Source organism: Chiloscyllium plagiosum, chromosome 9, assembly GCF_004010195.1.
Source record: "Chiloscyllium plagiosum isolate BGI_BamShark_2017 chromosome 9, ASM401019v2, whole genome shotgun sequence".
Lineage (NCBI taxonomy): Eukaryota > Metazoa > Chordata > Chondrichthyes > Orectolobiformes > Hemiscylliidae > Chiloscyllium > Chiloscyllium plagiosum.
The window spans coordinates 87,078,382-87,097,663 of NC_057718.1; the positions used below are offsets into that span (position 1 = coordinate 87,078,382).

General features: G+C 40.5%; 1 protein-coding gene across 1 annotated transcript in view; it reads left to right on the top strand.

Moving 5' to 3' along the window:
- Positions 1–19,282, top strand: part of adgb (androglobin) — a 261,632-nt gene that overhangs the window by 109,470 nt on the left and 132,880 nt on the right. Inside the window, exons 17-18 of the mRNA XM_043696854.1 lie at positions 2,322–2,408; positions 13,697–13,742. Coding sequence (XP_043552789.1) covers positions 2,322–2,408; positions 13,697–13,742 — 133 coding nt within the window. The remainder of the gene's footprint in view (positions 1–2,321; positions 2,409–13,696; positions 13,743–19,282) is intronic.

Sequence of the window (19,282 nt, forward strand, 5' to 3'; positions counted from 1 at the left end):
CAATTATTTATCACTGACCTTTTGATTCTGATTTTTGATTTGATATTATTGTCACGTACTGAGATACAGTAAAATGTATTGTTTTGCATGCGAACCAGTCAAATCATACCTTACATGAGTACATCAGAGTAATACAAAACAACCTCGAATATCCGAATGAGACGGGCAGGGATCTGATCGTAAACAAAGGAAGCATTTACGGGACCTTGAGATCTTGTTCAGATAATTCAAAATTCGGATAAATGGTGTTCGGATAACCTAGATTGTTCTGTTGAACAGTACGCAGAATATAGTGTTGCAGCTTCAGAGAATGTTAAAAATCAAACAACACCAGGTTATAGTCCAACAGGCTTATTTGGAAACACGAGCTTTCAAAGCTCTGCTTCTTCCTCAGGTGGTTGTGGAGAAAAAGACAATAAGACACAGAATTTATAGCCAAATGAGTACAGTGTCATAGAGATGTGATGATACATTAAACAATTTTAGATCAAGTCTTTCAACTTTTAGAATGGAATGTTTTTTCTGATCTATGATATGTATATCCCAGAACGTCTTTTAAATTACATTCTCAAGAAAAGCCTAGCTTTTCTAACAACAGGTGTCATCTCAGCTCAGACAATGCATTAAGGTGTGAGGTCTGTCTGTGTCCCAGTGTTGAATTAGACTGGTTCTATTTCTAAAGTGGGATTAGAGAGTTTTACATGGATTCATGCAGTTTTAGAGCAAAATAAAATGTAATTCTGCAAAAACAAATTCACCCCATAAAACTTATATGTGTGCGTGTGTAGGAGAGGCAGAGTGAGTGTGTGCATATGAGTGTGCATGCATGTGATAGAGAGTGTGTGTAGGCTTGGTTAAGTGTGTGCGAGTGTGATGGGGTAAATGCATGTAAGAGGGTGCATGCATGTGTGTGAGTGCAGGGGGTGTTTGTGTGTACATATGAAAGCGAGCTTTTGTATGAGAGAGAGTCTGCATGGGTGTGTGTGTATAGGAATGTGTGTGAGTGAGTGTATAGTACAGTGGAGTCACCTATAGTGTGACGTGAACCCAAGATCCTGGTTGAGGCCATTCCCACGGATATCGAATTGCAATAAATGTTATCGCCTAAGTAATCTGCCACCATTAGAAATAGGATAACAGGTGTGAGCCAGGAATTTAAACAGAAAAAGTACAATATGGAGTGGCATGGTAGCTCAGTGGTTAGCACTGCTCTCTCAGCGCCAGGAACCCAGGTTTGATTCCAGCCACAGGTTTGCAAATTCTCCCCATTTCTGTGTGGGTTACCTCCGGGTGCTGTGGTTGCTTCCTACAGTCCAGAGATGTGCAGGTTAGGTGAATTGGCCATGCTAAATTGTCTATAGTGTTTAGGGATGTGCAGGTTAGGTGCATAATGTAGAGGAATGTGTCTGGGTGGGTTACTCTTCGGAGGGTCAGTGTGGACTTGTTAGGCCGAAGGGTCTGTTTCCACACTGTAGGGATTCTATGATCATAAGTATGTAAGTTAGCTCACTGAGCTGGAAGATTTATTTTCAGGTGTTTCGTCACCATGACTAGGTAACCACACTGTAGGAATTCTATGATTCTATGATTCTATGATCCAGATTGTCTGAATTTGTAAATTCAAAGAATTGTGGTAGTGATAATTGTAAATATATCAACAAATGTATAACAATAGTACTATGAGATAAAAAAAAAGACACGGAGAGAGCTGTTGTATATGGATCCAAAAGAATTAATACTTAATTGAGTGCAACAAATCAATCCTGCCAATGATGTCATGGAGAATTGGTAATAGTGAAGAAGAAACTGGTGGACTCAGACTGAGGTGCTGTTTTTCTAACAGTTTTTGTAGTACTGTAGGTCAGATTCATATTATTTTCAAATACTTACAGAAGTTCAATAAACTTCATACTTTATACTCAACAGGACATTTCCAATTAAATCAGAAAAATGGATATCCTAATACACACCAAATTATTTCAGGCTTGAAGTTACCTACATACAACAGATCACACCTATCTAGTCCTTCAGCACACTCCAGAATTCTCCCACTCTAACTGGAAGCCAAGTCTGTAAAATAGGACCAATGTTTCTTCAAGAAATATATACTTATGTTAGTGGACGAAGATCAGTTTGATCTGAGTTTAGAAGAGGATGAAAGAAATGCATACAATATGAGAATTAATATTCTAGATGTTTCAATTGTCTTTCATTTAAGTTAAATTTGTGCGATGTTATTGTCAGGCTAGTATTCTTACCCAAATAAGTAAAGTTATAAATTTCACATTAACTATCACATTTATTGCTGTGCTCTTTCGCAGGAAATTGATTCCACAAAAGCAAGTGGTCTGCTTTCATCAGTGTCTCATGGTGCTAAAAGTCAGCATAGTAATATAGCAGAACACAAGGTAAGTTGATAATCATAGATAATCTAGAATCTTTCAAGTAGAGTATTTGGAACTGCAACATTTGCAGCTTTTATGTACATTTGTTTAAGTTCCATTCCAGAGGGAATTGAATGTGGGTAACCATAACAGGAACTCATTTGAACATCTGGTTTTATTTCATGGATTGTATGTATAATGATTTCTACGTGATTTTTGTGTGTGTTCTGTATATAAGCATGGAAGGCGTGACAGAAATGAATGGGAGCTGATTGAGTTTGGCAATATTACTATTTCCTGAACACAGTTTGCATGGTTGGCACAATGAATCCCCTATTCTATTTCATTAAAAGCAGAGGTAAACATGCTGTATGTAATTTAATGGTATTACATCTATTTCTGACTGGCAAAAATTAAGCATTCTCTACAGTGAGTGAAGTCTTACCAGTTCTTCCAAGAAGATGGTGGAATGGGAAAATGTTAGATCGGTGGGCCAATGATTTCCTTCATCTGTCCTATCTTACTGGAATTGATGGTAACCAGTTTGCACAGATCCTGAATTGTGGGCAAAATGGGAATCGACTGGAAACAGGGGGCTCCTCACAGATTCTAATAGATGCCTGGATTGCCTTGCTAGGCACCTGGCTGGACTGGCTTGCAAGGCCTCATATACTTACTGTCATCCCCACACTAACCTAATGGAACACCTAGGAATTGGTGGGCCACACCAAGACCATCAGTGAAAAGATATTCCTTTCATATTGACAGTCTGGCAGCTATTGCTACAACTTTGTTTTACAAATTAGTAATGTTTTCAGAAGGTACCTCAAGAAAGTTTGATGTTTTCTCCAGATGACTACTCCTGGCACCCTGTGTATTTGCCACCTCTACCAGTAAAAAGTACTAAGTAAGAGCTGTTTGAGGTAGTTTGCTGCCACCAATCTCTTTGTCTTTGCTTTGTCCTAGGCCTATCTAGTGATTGATGGTAGTGGATACGTTACTGTATAGTATCTACAGAGGAGGCGCTATGGTTAGATAACAAAATTAGCATATGAGCAATAGTATAATTACATTTAATCAGACATAATTACCAAGACCTGAGGAATCTGATGCATCTAGTCATAGTGTCATACAGCATGGAAACGACCTTCAGTCCAATCAGTCCATGCTGAACATAATCCCAAAATAAACTAGAACCATCTGCCATTAGAGGGAAATGGTTTTGAAAGCCCAAATCCCTCCAAACCCTTCCTATTAGATTAGATTACATTACATTACAGTGTGGAAATGTAATCTAATCTAATCCTTCGGCCCAACAAGTCCACACCGACCCGCCAAAGCGCAACCCACCCATACCCCTACATTTACCCCTTACCTAACACTACGGGCAATTTAGCGTGCACAATTCACCTGACCTGCACATCTTTGGACTGTGGGAGGAAACCGGAGCACCCGGAGGAAACCCACGCAGACATGGGGAGAACGTGCAAACTCCACACAGTCAGTCACCTGAGGCGGGAATTGAACCCGGGTCTCAGGCGCTGTGAGGCAGCAGTGCTAACCACTGTGCCACCGTGCCGTCCACATGTATCTATTCATGTATCTATCCAAATATCTTTCAGACATCCACCACTTTCTCAGGAAGTTCATTCCACCCACAAACACTCTGTGAAAAGAAATTTGCCTGTTATGTCATTTTAAATCTCTCTCCTCTAACTTTAAAAATGTGCTCCAGTCTTGAAATCCCCCATCCTAGGGAAAAGACAACTACCGTTAACTCTACCTATACCTCTCATTATTTTATAAACTTCTATCAGATCACCTCTGAACCTCCTACACGCCAGTGAAAAACGTATCTCCAATACCTTAGAGTAGAACTATTTGGTTTCCACTTACAGACTGTGTGACCTTAATTGAATGGATGGAAACAATGTAACATGAGCATTAATTAGAGCCATTACTCTATAGAACTGATGGAGATGTCCTTTTCATTCTCACTTGGATAATGGCAGCATCCATCTCCATCAGTGAGGCTGCTTTCCTTCCAAAGCTGCAGGTTCTTAGGTTGGACTTGCAGCCTCAAAAATTCACCTGTTGTTGTCTTTAACTGAATGGTAAATGGGGAACTCAGTAATTGGAAGATTGCCTCTCAGAAGATCATACCTATGGGAGAGTTGGATCAAGAACTGACCAAGACCATCAATTATTTTTGAACTGGGTAAGATTATGTCCAGTGTGGGCTCAAATTCAATAGAACAAAGTAATATGGGTGACACGGTGGCTCAGTGGTTAGCACTGCTGCCTCACAGCACCAGCAACCCGGGTTCGATTGCAGCCTTGGGCAACTGTCTATGTGGAGTTTGCACATTCTCCCCGTGTCTGCGTGGGTTTCCTCCGGGTGCTGCAGTTTCCTCCCACTATCCAAAGATATGCAGGTTAGTGAATTAGGCAATCCTAAATTGTCCTTAGTGTTCGGGGATGTATAGGTTAGGGGGTAAATGTAGGCGAATGGGTTTGGGTGGGATACTCTTTAGTGGGTCAGTGTGGATTTGTTGGGCTGAAGAGCCTATTTCCACACTGTAGGGATTCTAATAGATAAACATGGTATAATCAAATAGATTTCACATGTAAGACAGAATTTGAGTAACGGTTGCAATAAAAATCTGGAAAACTTACCCTATAGAAATTGGAGCGGAACAGTGGTTCAGTGATTAGCACTGTTTTCTCAGTGCCAGGGACCTGGGTTCATACAATAGAATAAAATAGAATAGCCTTTATTGTTACACATACTCAATGAGTATAGTGAAAACTTTATATATCGCCAATTACAGCAGTAACTTAGATACAAAAGAACTTGGCACAGCATCTTCTGTTACAAGAATTTTTGCAGAAACAAAATGTCAAACATTACAGAAAAGAGTTCAGTACAGCAGACCACACTGGCACTTAGCTTCCAGTCTGCACCAGGCCCTGGCTCCACACCGCACTGGCGACACACCACGCCAGAAGGCTGCTTCGGGAGGCTGGGAGGCCGCTGCACAATGCTGGAAGTGACCTCCAGAGACTCATCCGGATGCTAAGAACTGTTGCTCACCGGAGGCCAGAATGGTCGTCCGAGGCCAGGAGCCAAAGGGAAGAAAAGAAGAAGGAGAAGAAGAAAAAAGAAACACTAGGTGGAAGAAAAAGAGAAGAGAAAGAAGAAAAGAAGAAGAGTGGGTGGAGTGGAGAAACTTCGACTGGAGTGTTCCACTCAGCCACCACCCTGAAAAGAATTCAATTCCAGCCCCAGACAACTGTCTGTGTGGAGTTCTCACATTCTCCCTGTGTCTGTGTGGGTTTCCTCCAGGTGCTCCTGTTTCCTCCAAAAGTCCAAAGGTGTGCAGGTTAGGTGGATTGGTCATGGGAAATGCAGGGTCACAGGGATACATTCAGGGGATAGGTCTGAGTGGCATGCTCTTTGGTGGGTCTGTTTGCACTTGATGGGCTGAATGGTCTGCTTCCACACTGTAGAAATTCTATGATTCTATGAAATTGATGATTCAAAGCTAATTATTAGCTTGAGAAAGGCAGGATTGGGAAAAAAAACTCTCAATAGCAAACTAGCTCATATTAGATATACTTTTCACTTTAAGAGGTGCATATAGAATCATATAACACAGAAACAGATCCTTTGGTCAAACTCATCCACATCAACCAGATTTCCCAAAATAAATTAGTCCCATTTTCTTGCATTTTTCCCATATCCCTTTAAACCTTTCCTATTCATGTACCTGTCCAAATATCTTTTAAATATTCTAACTGTACCAAAACTTACCACTTCCTCTGGCACTTCATTCCATATACACATCAACCTTTGTGTGAAAAAATTGCCCGTCAGATCCCTTTTAAATTTTTCTCTTTCTCACCTTAAACCTATGTCCTGTAGTTTTGAACTCCCCTATCCTAGGCTATTCACCTTATCTATGCCTCTCATGATTTTATAACATTCTATAAAGTCACCCGTGAACTTCCGATACTCCAGGGAGAAACATCCCAGGCCTATTCAGCCACTCCCCATAACTCAAACACTCCAGTCTTGGTAACATTCTTGTAAATCTTTTCTGCACCCTTTCCAATTTAGTAATGTCCTTCCTACAGCAGGGCAACCAGAACTGTACCCAATACTCCAAAAGTAGCCTCACCAATGTCATGTACGGCTATAACATGTCATCCCAACTCCTATACTCAGTGCTCTAACCAATGAAGGCAAGTGTGGCAAACGCCTTCTTCACTACCCTGTCTACCTGTGATGCTACTTTCAAGAGACTATGTACCTGAATCCCTGGGTCTTCTGTTTGACAACACTCCCCAAGGATCTACCATTAACTATGTAAGTCTTGCCCTGATTTCTAATACCAAAATGCAACTCCTCACATTTATCTAAATTAAATTCTATTCTGAAAGAGCAATTCGTAAGTACTAATCTGAGATTGAAATATAACTGTTTTATGTAAGGAAGTTGAAAAAGTAGATCTGTGGTCTGCATCAAATTCATTAATGACAGCAAGTGTATATGTATTTTTCTCCCCTTTTAAATATATACATATATTTTTTGAGAAGATTTGTAGCTCAGGTTGAGGTTCTGGATGTAGATTTTCTCGCTGAGCTGGAAGGTTCGTTTTTAGACATTATACTAGGTAACATCATCAGTGAGCGTCCCGATGAAGCACTGGTGGCATGCCCTGCTTTCTATTTATGTGTTTAGGTTTCCTTGGGTTGGTGATGTAATTTCCTGTGGTGAATCATTTCCTGAGGTGTCGTTCTCTTTCTCAGGGGGTGGTAAATGGGATCCAAGTCAATGTGTTTGTTGATAGAGTACCGGAATGCCACGCTTCTAGGAATTCTCATGCGTGTCTCTGTTTTTCTTGTCCTAGGATGGATGTGTTGTCCCACTCGAAGTGGTGTCCTTCTGTATGTAAGGATACCAGTGAGAGTGGGTCATGTATTTTTGTGGCTAGTTGATGTTCATGTATCCTGGTGGCTAGTTTTCTGCCTGTTTGTCAAATGTAGTTGTTTTACAGTTCTTGCAAGGTATTTTGTAAATGACATTAGTCATATGTGTTATATATGTGTTTCATTATCTGTTGCTGGTAACCATTAAAATATCTGACCTGTTGGAAATTGCCACCTTCGCCAATTTACACAATCAATGTCTGTTATCTTCAGCAAGGAGAAAGTGAGGACTGCAGATGCTGGAGATCAGAGTCGAAGAGTGTGGTGCTGGAAAAGTACACCCGGTCAGGCAGCATCCGAGGAGCAGGAGAATTGACATTTTGGGCATAAGCCCTTCATCAGGAATGATCTTCAGCAGAATTATTTTCAATTTGGGAAGGAGCAGGGCATGAGGATTTCAGCTCTCAGTAGCTATTTGCAAAAACATATCTCTACATTTTACCAGAGGTCCCTAACTCACAGGTGCCTTTCCTTAGCCTATTTGATTCACTCCACACGATATCAGGAAAAAGCTGAAGGCACTGATACTGCAAAGGCTTTGGGCCCTGACAATATTCCAGCAATGTGTAATGAAGACTTATGCTCCAGAGCTTACCGTACACCTAGCCAAGCTGTTCTATTACAGCTACAACACTGGCATCTACCCAACAATGTGGAAAGTTGCTCCAGGATGTCCTGTACACAAAAGGCAGGACAAATCCATCCAGGTTAATAACTGCCCCAGCAGTCTATTCTCAGCCATCATTAAAATGTTGGAATGAGTCATCAACAGTGCTATCAAGCAGCATTTGCCTAGCCAATGAACTGCTTGCTGACCCTCAATTTGAGTTCTGAAATGGTCTGCCAGCTCCTGACCTCATTACAGTCTTGATAAAAAAGCTGGACTCCAGAAGTGAAGTGACAAAAGATTTCATTTGCCTGAGTGCAGCATCAAGGTTCTCTAGTAAACTTATGTTCATTTGTAAAAATGTTGGCAGCCTCGTGATTATGTCCAATGACTAACTGGCGTGCCAGCCAATTGGGATCTAATTTGTCCAATATTACATCAGCTATGATCATAATGAAGAATATTTAATAGAATTTAACACACTATATACAAGATTGTAAGATTTCTATTTGCAGATTCCTAAGTCAGTGTTTGCCTTTACATTAGAAACAGTTTTGTTCAGAGGAGGGCTATCAGACCCGAAATGTTAATGCTAATTTCTCTTCACAGATGCTGCCAGATCTGCTGTGCTTTTCCAGCAATTTCTGTTTTTGTTTCTGACTTACAGCATCCGCAGTTCTTTTGTGTTTTTTATTTGCCTTTAAATTGTTGGACTTTGCTGAACATGGTGAACTAGATTTAGATTTTCAGCAAGAAACACACTTTTGGAAAGTATGTCAGAACCATTCAAAAATTCCTGGCTAACCATTCATTCCCAGTGGCATCCATGGCTCAAATGGGACAGTCAACATTAACAAAGAGTGTAGGATTAAAAATAGCAAAAATGTGATATCACCCAGACATAAGCCAAATGCATCATTATGAAAGGAGAATTATAACTCAAAGGAGTGTGGATAGAGGGACTTATAGCAATTTTAACAGACAAAAAGAGTTGGGGATGTATAACAGAAGAATGAACCCCAGGAACGCTTAGGATAAGGTCAATAGGTGTTTTAGATGTGATTTGAAATACTATTGTGCAATTAATTGTCCAAATGGAATGACAAGGTTTCTGAAATTACACATGACTTTGAAGGTTTTGCCTGAGAAGATGGTGATATTGATCAGACAGAAGAAATTGTATGAGTTACAAGAAGGTTCAGTTTCGTAATTTACATTTTAGTAGCAGACTCATTCAGTTGTCTTGAACAATGAATGCACATCTACAGTGTGTAGAGGAGATTGGTCAAAATGTCACCTAGATTCTTTAAATAATAAGGATCAAACTAAGATTTAGAGCCTTCAGAGTCCTATCTGCTTGGAGATGAGATCACTAAAAAAATGATGACTTCCTGCAAAATAGATGGGGTAAATCATTTTGTCAACATAGTCGTCATGTCAAGTAAAATATCCTTGTGCAAAGTCTCAAATAAAACTGGGCATGGAATATGACAAAGCAGTTGTTTATAGGATGCCGCTGTTCTACAGTTTACACAATTTGGACATTATTCTATTCCCTTAACAAGACCTAATTTGTGTCATCAAAACATTAAGCAGGTGTTATTGGCCTCAGAAGATAGGAGTTTAAAGCAAGAGGATGGTACAAAAACATGTAAGATTATTCAGATTTGTTTTCTGGCATGGCCTGAACTCTGTGCTTTCATACCCCAAATCTAAGATCTTTACAGGTAGTGCAGATTATTATGAATTGGTAATTAGTTGTGTTCAGACACGTAGGATAAGCTTTCTGTTTGAATTGCAGATAACAAACAATAGTAACTAGATGGAAGATTTCTCAAAAGTGTATTTTTAAAATGTTTGATCCATGATTGCTTTTTGTAGTGCAGGACTTATACACTTAATCGTAAGGTCCTGAGGTGTGTTGCTGAGCAAAGAGACCTTGGAGTTCAGGTGAATAGTTCCTTGAAGTAGAGTTGCAGGTAATAGGATAGTAAAGAAGCAGGAGTATGAGGAGTATGGATAGGGTAAATAGACAAAGTCTTTACCCCAGGGTATGGGAGTCCAAACCTAGAGGGCATAGAGTCATACTCATAGAGTCATAGAAATGTACAGCGTGGAAACAGACCCTTCGGTCCAACCCGTCCATGCCGACCAGATATCTCAACCCAATCTAGTCCCACCTGCCAGCACCTGGCCCATATCCCTCCAAACCTTTCCTATTCATCCAAATGCCTCTTAAATGTTGCAATTATACCAGCCTCCAACACTTTGTCTGGCAGCTCATTGGGTGAGAGGGGAAAGATTTAAAAGGGATCTAAGGGGCAACTGTTTCACACAGCAGGTGGTGCGTGTATGGAATGAGCAGCCAGAGAAAGTGGGGATGGGAGCATAGGTAATGAGCATGGAGGATGGTGTTCATTTTCTGAAACTTTTAAACTCAATGTTGAGTTCCGAAAACTGTAAGGTACTTAGGCAGAAGATAAGGAGTTGTTCCTCAGGCTTGCATTGGGCTTCATTGGAGCACTAGAGCAGGTCTGAGACAGAAATGGGAACAAGGTGGAATAACAGGCAACAGGAAACTTGGGGTCAATTTACAGACAGACAGTAGGTGTTCCATATAGCAGTCATCGCGTCTGTATTTCGCTTCACTTGTATAGAGCGGACCACATTGTGAGCAGTGAATGCAGTTGACTAGATTGAGTGAAATACTAGTAAATCATTGCTTGGAAGGTGTGCTTGAGGCCTTGGTTGGTGAGGATGGAGGAGGTAAATGGACAAGTGTTACGCCTTTGGCGATTAAATGGGAAGGTGCTGTGGATGTGTGGGGTGGTGTTAGGAATGGACGAGGAATGGACTGAGGGAATAGTCCCTGTGGAATGCTGACAAGTGAAGAAAGGGCAATATGTGTCTTGTGGTGGCATCCCAATGGAGATGGTGGAAATGCTGTCTTCTGATCCTTTGGATGCGGAGGCTGGTGAGGTAGAAAGTGAGGATCGGACAGACCCTATCATAGCTGTGGGAGAGGAGAAAAGGGTGGGGGCAGAAGTGCAGGAAATAGATCAACATGGCTGAGGGCCCTGTCCACCACAAAGATAGGGAATCCTCAGCTGACTAAGGGAAGAGATTTCTGAGGCCCCCCATTGTGGAAGATCAGATACGATGGAGACCGAGAAGCTAAAAGAATGGAATTAAATCATTACAGGAAGCAAGTTGTTTAGTCAAGGCTGTTTCTATTTTTGGTCTTTACTTCTAAACCTATGATATCTCTGTGGAACTGTGTTGTCTTCATGTCTGTCTTTGATTAAGTGGATATTGTTTAAATTTGAATTGTAGCTTATTTGTTAACCATTTTTGCAGTTGCTTACAATTAGTTTTCAGTTAATTGAAAAAGACTGATGGACATTTATTTTACTCTGGATGTTAGTACAAAAAGGAGACAAATTGATCATTTTGGTGATTCAGTAAAAGAAATATATTTCTGATACAATCCATAGAATAGTAATGGGACTTGGTTACTAATGCAATCCCCCAGCAGGATCATATTAAGGATTTTACATTGGAACTCAGGGACACCTAGAAATCGCATGCTGCTGCCAGATAAATCTGTTCACAACAACACATAGAATCTAAACAGGATGTGTCTTATAGATCTTAGCTGATTTTGTAGCACTCATTCACTTTTGCTTACTTGAAGGCTGCTAGTCTCTTACTTTTCTGTTTAGCACAAAGAAGCAGCTAACTTGTCACGATTGGGAGCACTGAACAGTCAAGAAAGTGCACTTGTTACTATACAGCACCATACTTCATCAATGCTTCACCTACAGCATATGCCAGCAGTTTACCTAGTAAACATACTACATCTGCTTCAGACAAATGGTCATGTCCGAAAGTCAAAAGTAAGCAGTTCTTAGTGGGGTCAAGGGAGACTTTGGTCAGTCAGTAGGTACCACCAAAGTCAGTCAAGTGGCTTATCAGTTCCAGTCCAGGGGTTGGCCATGGTTCATCAGGGCTTATGTCCAAAACATCAAATCTCCTGCTTCTCAGATGCTTCCTGACCTGCTGTGCTTTTCCAGCACCACACTCTCAACTCTGATCTCCAGCATCTGCAGTTCTCACTTTCTCCTAGTTTGGCCATAGTTAGTTCTGTAGTTTAAGTGCAATCCATCTGGGGATTACAGGTACATCAGTTGGAGTACTCTGGAGACATTAATCTCATGGGAGCAGGTGGGACATTTTTCCTGCAATGAAACAAAGGGAAAGATTAAGTATTCTGGAAGTGGATGGACAAGCAGTTAGTGGTGATGAAGGAGCAGGAGAGATGTTGAGGTATTTCTGAGTGACTAGGAAGCACAGAGGGCAGGAAGGGTTAATTGTTTGGGAGGATAAGGTGATTGAGATTCATTGAGTGAACCCAATATATGCAATGGTGAGAGCTGTAGTCTTGGTGTGATAAGTTCAAGTGAGTGTTGAACCTACAAAGTTGAGATAGTGGAGAGAAGATAGGCACACTTATCAATGCAGAAGCACAGAAGATTATTGACCTTTTGCATTGCAAGGCAATCCTTTATATCAGGACTTAGCACTGATCCAGGTTGCTATCTGGATCCAAACTGTCTGAGTCTGGTGGTGTAGCATCCTTTGACGGTCAACAGGAGAAAGGACTGCCCTCCTCTCCACCACCACATCCACCAGTACCTTCCAGGTTTCTGGGATTGAGATTTGTTTTCTGAACTGTGTCCTCAGTGATAATGGTGGAGAGCAGTTCCTGCTTGCAGCAAATCAAATGATGTGCAGCTGGGCTTTACATATGACATCACAAGTATGAATGGTGGAAGATCCCGCAGCGGTAAGAATTTCCACTAGTCCTGCTGTACAATCGCATAACAGGATACTGAAGAGCCCAGTTCTGTAATAATAAGGTGAAGAGTGGACAATTGTGTGAGAAAAGCCTCTCCGAGCCAGGATGGATCAGAGGTCATGAGTATCATTTAATAAAATACTTGAACTGAAAATGAGAAAATTCAGATTGTGTCGAATAGCATATGCTATGATTTCCTGTCACTCTCTTCTCCATCGGGATGACAGTTTCTCAAAGGAACAGGAAGGTTAATTCTCTTTGAAAGAGGGTCAGATATATGGTGAACTATCTGGTGGTTGTTGAGAACCATAAAGCCAATTGGGTTCCAATATGGTTCTTGGGTTATGTAAAACCTGACAATCCAATCATGTAACTTAACGAACACAGCATATTTTCTGCTGATATTTGTTTGCAGCAGACTTATTTTGTACAAGTTCCTCAATCCAAGCTTATTAAATTTCTATTATGAATCAGAATTTTTGAACAATCAGCACCAACATTTTGACAGCTACATGCACATTGATCGGGAAATTAATTAAGTGCTCAGGGATATTTTATTACATTAAAGGTGATATATAAATGACTGTTGTATGTGGATCACAAGGCCTTGCAGTGTTTGTTTTTATGTAGCCAATGCAAAGGAATAAAAGATTGACACACTCCTGACATGAAACATAATGTTTCTTGTCAATTGAAAGAAAATGGTTTTCCAAGGTGATGCAGCCAACAACACGTCACGCTTTCTGGAATCGCCAGCTGAAAACACCTTTCCTTTAGTAAAACTCCCAGCTTGTAGATATATTTTTGTATATCATCCTTCTGACTGTGCATTTTGCTTTGTTTTTGTTTTGACAGGAAGATACTTTGTATGTTCGACCCCCACTGGAGAGTTTAATTGAAGGTGAGTTACCACACAGAACAGAGTTTTGTGAGTAGGATATCAGAATATAAGGTTGAGACAAGCAACTGAAAAGTAAGCTATTATCCTTGTCATTATTCTCATGGCACTTATAAGTGATCTTGGTAAGGAGGAGTTGCTTAATCTTCTTGGTGTTTAGTTTAATTATTAAATAACTGAATAATGGAATTTTCTGCTCGTTGAGTGATTCTTTCATTATATCGTTAATAATGGCTTCTTATTCTTTGAAATAGCCAATTGAATCTTGTGTCCAATGTTTTAAAAAAGATGCAATATGTAGGGATGGTATTGTGCTCCCTTGTGCAAATCATAAAATTCTTAATGATTTGAAGATTAGATTAGATTACCTTCAGTGTGGAAACAGGCCCTTCGGCCCAACTAGTCCACACCAACCCTCCAAAGAGTAACCCACCCAGACCCATTTCCCCTCTGACTAATGCACCTAACACTATGGGAAATTTAGCATGACCAATTCACCTAACTTGCACACCTTTGGACTGGAGGAGGAAACTGGAGCACCCAGAGTAAACCCACACAGACACGGGGAGAATGTGCAAACTCCACACAGACAATTGCCTGAAGCTGGAATTGAACCTGGGACCCTGGTGCTGTGAGGCAGCAGTGCTAACCACTGTGCCACCCAATGTTGAGCTGGGGTGTACAAAGTTAAAAATCACACAACACCAGGTTATTGTCCAACAGGTTTATCTGGAAGCACTAACTTTTAGAGCACTGCTCTTTCATCAGACGGTTGTCATGCTCAATTCTTCAAGTGCGCAACAGAAGCTGTTTGACTAATATTGTCTTCCAACTGGAACTGTCAACTGCAATCCTATTACCATTTCCTTTTCCCAATTGCAGAATCATAGACATTACATGGATGTTATTTTCTCTGTTCTGTACATCAATGTATCTTTGAGCTCTGAAATAGCTGCTACTCAATCACTATCTGTCACCAAATAATTAGGACAACTCTTGGCAGCATATAGTTGTGAGTATTATGTGACAAGCCTGCAGCTCAGTCTCTTCATTTACTTTTGCTGTCCCCTAACATTCAGTGGTTTTCCTTTTAAACAGTTTCTTCAAGACTGCAGGTTTTCTTGATGGTAATTTCCAACTTCCTTTTCCTCTCTAAAGTCATTATAAGTTCGTTCAAACAGTTTCTACCATAGAATTGAAAAATGGATGTTACCAAACTTACAGATTACATGCAATGGAACTGTGACTACAATAAATTACCTCTCCTCATCCTAAATTACCTCTCTCCTCCATTATCCAGCTGGGATATCCTTACCTGGTCTCATTCCTATCTATCCTGTTATTGCTAAAGAGTATTCCATAATGCAAATTTTTCTTGCTCCTGCATCATTATGTCTGGAATCAGCCAAGAATTGGCTGCCTCAATCTACCATTGCCAACTTTGTCTTCAGCTGTTGAGGTCCTAAGTTCTGGAATTACCACTACTCCTCTGTGCTGCTTAAAACCTAAGTTTTCAACCAAATATTTAATGTTATTCTATTGAAGCATTTTGAAGTTTTAGATTAGATTCCTTACAGTGTGGAAACAGGCCCTTTGGCCCAACAAGTCCACACTGACCCTCCGAAGAGTAACCCACCCAGACCCATTTCCCTCTGACTAATGCAACTAACACTATGGGCAATCTAGCATGGCCAATTCACCTGACCTGCACGTCTTTTGGACTGTGAGAGGAAACCGGAGCAGGGATGATGCAATGTAGGTGTAGGTTGGTTTTGAGGAACATCATATTCTATTTCCCTCTTTTAAACCGATCTGAATGTTCCATGCCTGGTTCTCTGTCCTAGCAAATTACTGCCCTCTCTCCAGTCTCCATTTCAAGGAGAATGTTTCTGTTTATTGAATGTTTTTCAAGAAAGTGACTCACTACTAACTCTCAATGATAGTTAGAGTTGAGCAATAAATGCTGTCCTTCTTGTGACTCCCACATCTTAACGTCATTGCCTGTAATCAATCTGCTGCTAAAATACTTACTCACACCTTTGACTATTCCAATGCTCTTCTGATTCCAAATCTCTTGCTCACCAATTCTCCAAATTCTGTAAATTTTAAATTATTTCTAAACTGCTTTTTCTCCTTCTACCTGTGTCACTACATTGGCTCATGTAAGCTGGATAACTCTGATTTAAAATTTCCAATCTCTCCTTCAGTCCTATACATCCACCCCACCCTGCAACCCAAACCCCAGAATGCTCTATTACTGAAACTCTGGCATCTTCTGCATCCCCATTTCCTGGTCCCTTGGGACTCACCTTAAAACCGATCTCTTTGACCATATATTTGGCATTTCTAGCATTGTCTTTGGTTGACCATTCATTTTGTCTGATTGCATCTTTTGATGTTTTTCTGATTAAAGGTGCCATAAAATTGCAAGTTGTTTTCAATAAACAATCTGTCATACCAGGTAGCAAAAGTCAGCATAGATTATAAATATGTTGCATGAAAACAATGGCAGTTAATTGCTGAGCCTCTGTGGCATCATGTGTAATATAGTGTCACTCCCACCTTCTTGACTTCACTGATATCATGTTGCTAAACTGCTTCTAAACTTATTAATATCATTCCTTATTACAGGTGGAACTACTTATTCTAATTTCTTATCTGTAAATACATGGGCACTTTATGAACTTTAAGCTTTTTCTCTCAGCCACTTCACGTCAAGCACTTTCATAAATCACTTGCCTTTACTTCATAATAAATCAGTATCATGTCGGTTTTTATCATGCCTGTATGAGAGGCTTTTCAGGGCTTTCTCATGAACACTTGCTGCATATCTTCATGTTTTACTTAGAATTCTACAGTTTTCTCCTCATTCCTACACAGGTACACAAATTTACTTTGCCATGTTCATCATTACCACCTCTTCACATTTGTCCTTTGTCCTTTGCTTATGCATGCATTCTCCAGAAGAAGCTATTTGCCACAACTCACATTAATAGATTAAAGAGAATCTGCTAAATTGAGCTTTCCGAATCATCGTCTTTCCACCAATTAGCAAATTTCCTCACATTTACCTGGATTTATGATGGGTTTATTTCTTGTTCTGGTTGAATGTCTGTTTAACCAATCCATTATCGATGCTCAGCTCTGTGTGTGTGTTTTTGCTAATTAAATCTCCCATCACAGAGTTCGAGAGAGTATAATTTTTAACGATTAGTTGGAAATCAAAACATTTAACTTATGTCCCCTTCAAAAGATGAAATCATATAATTTGAAGGATATTTAAAGATGAGCTGGAAGTGTCATGATTTTAATCCAGAGAATCTTTAAGTGGTATATCGACACCGTTACACTGGGTACTGTATAATCCCACATTACCTGAACATGACTAAGTCCATTCTGATGGAATTGTAAGTTTGTAAAGCATAGTCAGCTGATTATTCATCTATTGCTATTTTCTGGGCGTATGAGCCATACAAAAATTGATTGCTGCAGTGACTGCTATAGACAGTGTTGACCATACTTCAGGAACAGTCAGAGACTGAGCATACCTTGAAAGATAAGCCCTTGGAAGGTCCGATGCAATGACTATGTGGTAGTGAATCAACTCCACAGAAGCCAGTACGCTGTCACCAAATCACCCTTTATTTACACATGAAAAGTCCTTAACTCTAGTACTGCCTCTTCAGAGTCAGCTATTAGATTGCCAGGATCTCTGAAACACCTCTTTTTGTCATCTTTAAAAGAGACAAAACTGAAACTTCAGAGACAGCTCAGGTTGTGGGGCATAGGCTCCTGTAGGACGTATAGGAGCCTGGGGCCAATGTGAAATTCCACCTGAGCACAGGTACGCGCAGACGAGTTTCCACCACACATCTGAGTATCCTCCAACTGGTGCGCAGTGTCGGATCCAAGCACCGCCATCTCAAGGCAGTAAATGACAATGGCCATGAACCGGATGTCCACCACCACCCTGTGCCACTCCTCTTTTTATCTGTCAGCCAGGGCTCCTTGATTGAACTTGTTATTGACCAGGGAAAACATTTCAAGAAGGAAGCCCAGACCTTAACTTTGAGTTGTTTTGAGCAAGTGGAAAGTAGATATTCCAGGACTGATGTGGCTGGTCAAAAACACTTGGTCTCAAACAAAACAGCATTTATTTACAGAGTACTGAATGAAACACAAACAAAAAAGAGAAACGAATACAGAATAACTCAGCCTATCTGAAAACCCAAACCTCTCTAAGGGCATCATAGGTTTGCTCTATTTTTAATGCCCTTATCCACCTATCAACATTACTTTGTTTAATTGTTTCAAACTTAATGTAGGTTGACCAGGTTCCCTCCTTTGATTCCTGAAACATTGTCTGTTGGCTTCTGACACAAGCTCATATGCATTTAAGATGTCTGTCTTCACCTCCTCATACACCCCAGATACCTCCTCTAACAGTGATGCAAATACCTCACTAGCTCGACCTACAAGTTTTTTTTGGATCAACAACACCCACATGGTCACCCAAAGGTGCATTTGTTTAGCCACCTTTTCAAAATGAGATGAAAAAGTTGTCTACATCCTTCTCATCAAGTTTAGGCAATGCTTGAATATATTTAAACAGATTTTCATTAGGCCTTTTGCTACCATGGGTTTGCTCATCCTCACTCTCTTCCTCACTAAGCTTACCTTCAGCCTTCATCTCCATCCTTTTAAACTGACTTTCCTCTTTAAGTGCGAATTTCTGCCAATTTCAAACTCCTTCTTTCTTCCTTTCCTCTCTCTCCCTTTCTCTCTCTTTCTCTCTCTCTCTCTCCCCCTTTTCTTCCTACTGAAGCAATTCATTCTTTTTCTCTTTCCACTGCTTTTAATCCTAATTCAAACAGTTTCATTTCTGTTGCCCTTTCCTTATCTTTTGCCTGTAGCTCAAGTTGCTTCATTATAATTGAATTTTAACCATCTCCAAAGATTCTGATGGCAATTCCAGCAAATTTAAATACTGAGTGATTGCTGTAATTATCTAATCTTTCCTCACGGAAAGAGGCAGCTCCAACTCCAGATTGTCTGCAAAGTCCAGCAGCTTGGACTTATTTACCTTTTGTAAAACCCCCAAGTCATTTCTTCCATCCCCAGAAAACTTGTGGTGACTGAAAGAGCCATTGCTATCCTAAGCACTGTTTAAACTAACCGAAATCAACATCCAGAACAAAGGACTCTTAATACCTACCACACACTGCCTTCAAGTCAAACAGCCCTAACCCCAAATCGGAGCTATGGAACAAATCCCACAAAGAGCGTCAATCTGTTATGGACCAGGCCACACCTCCTGGAGTCTCTGCGTTTATGTCCCCTCTGAGAACAAAACCCAACAACAACATAGCTGAAAATGTGTTGCTGGAAAAGCGCAGCAGGTCAGGCAGCATCCAAGGAACAGGAGAATCGACGTTTTGGGCATAAGCCCTTCTTCAGGAATGAGGAAAGTGTGTCCAGCAGGCTAAGATAAAAGGTAGGGAGGAGGGACTTGGGGGAGGGGCGTTGGAAATGCGATAGGTGGA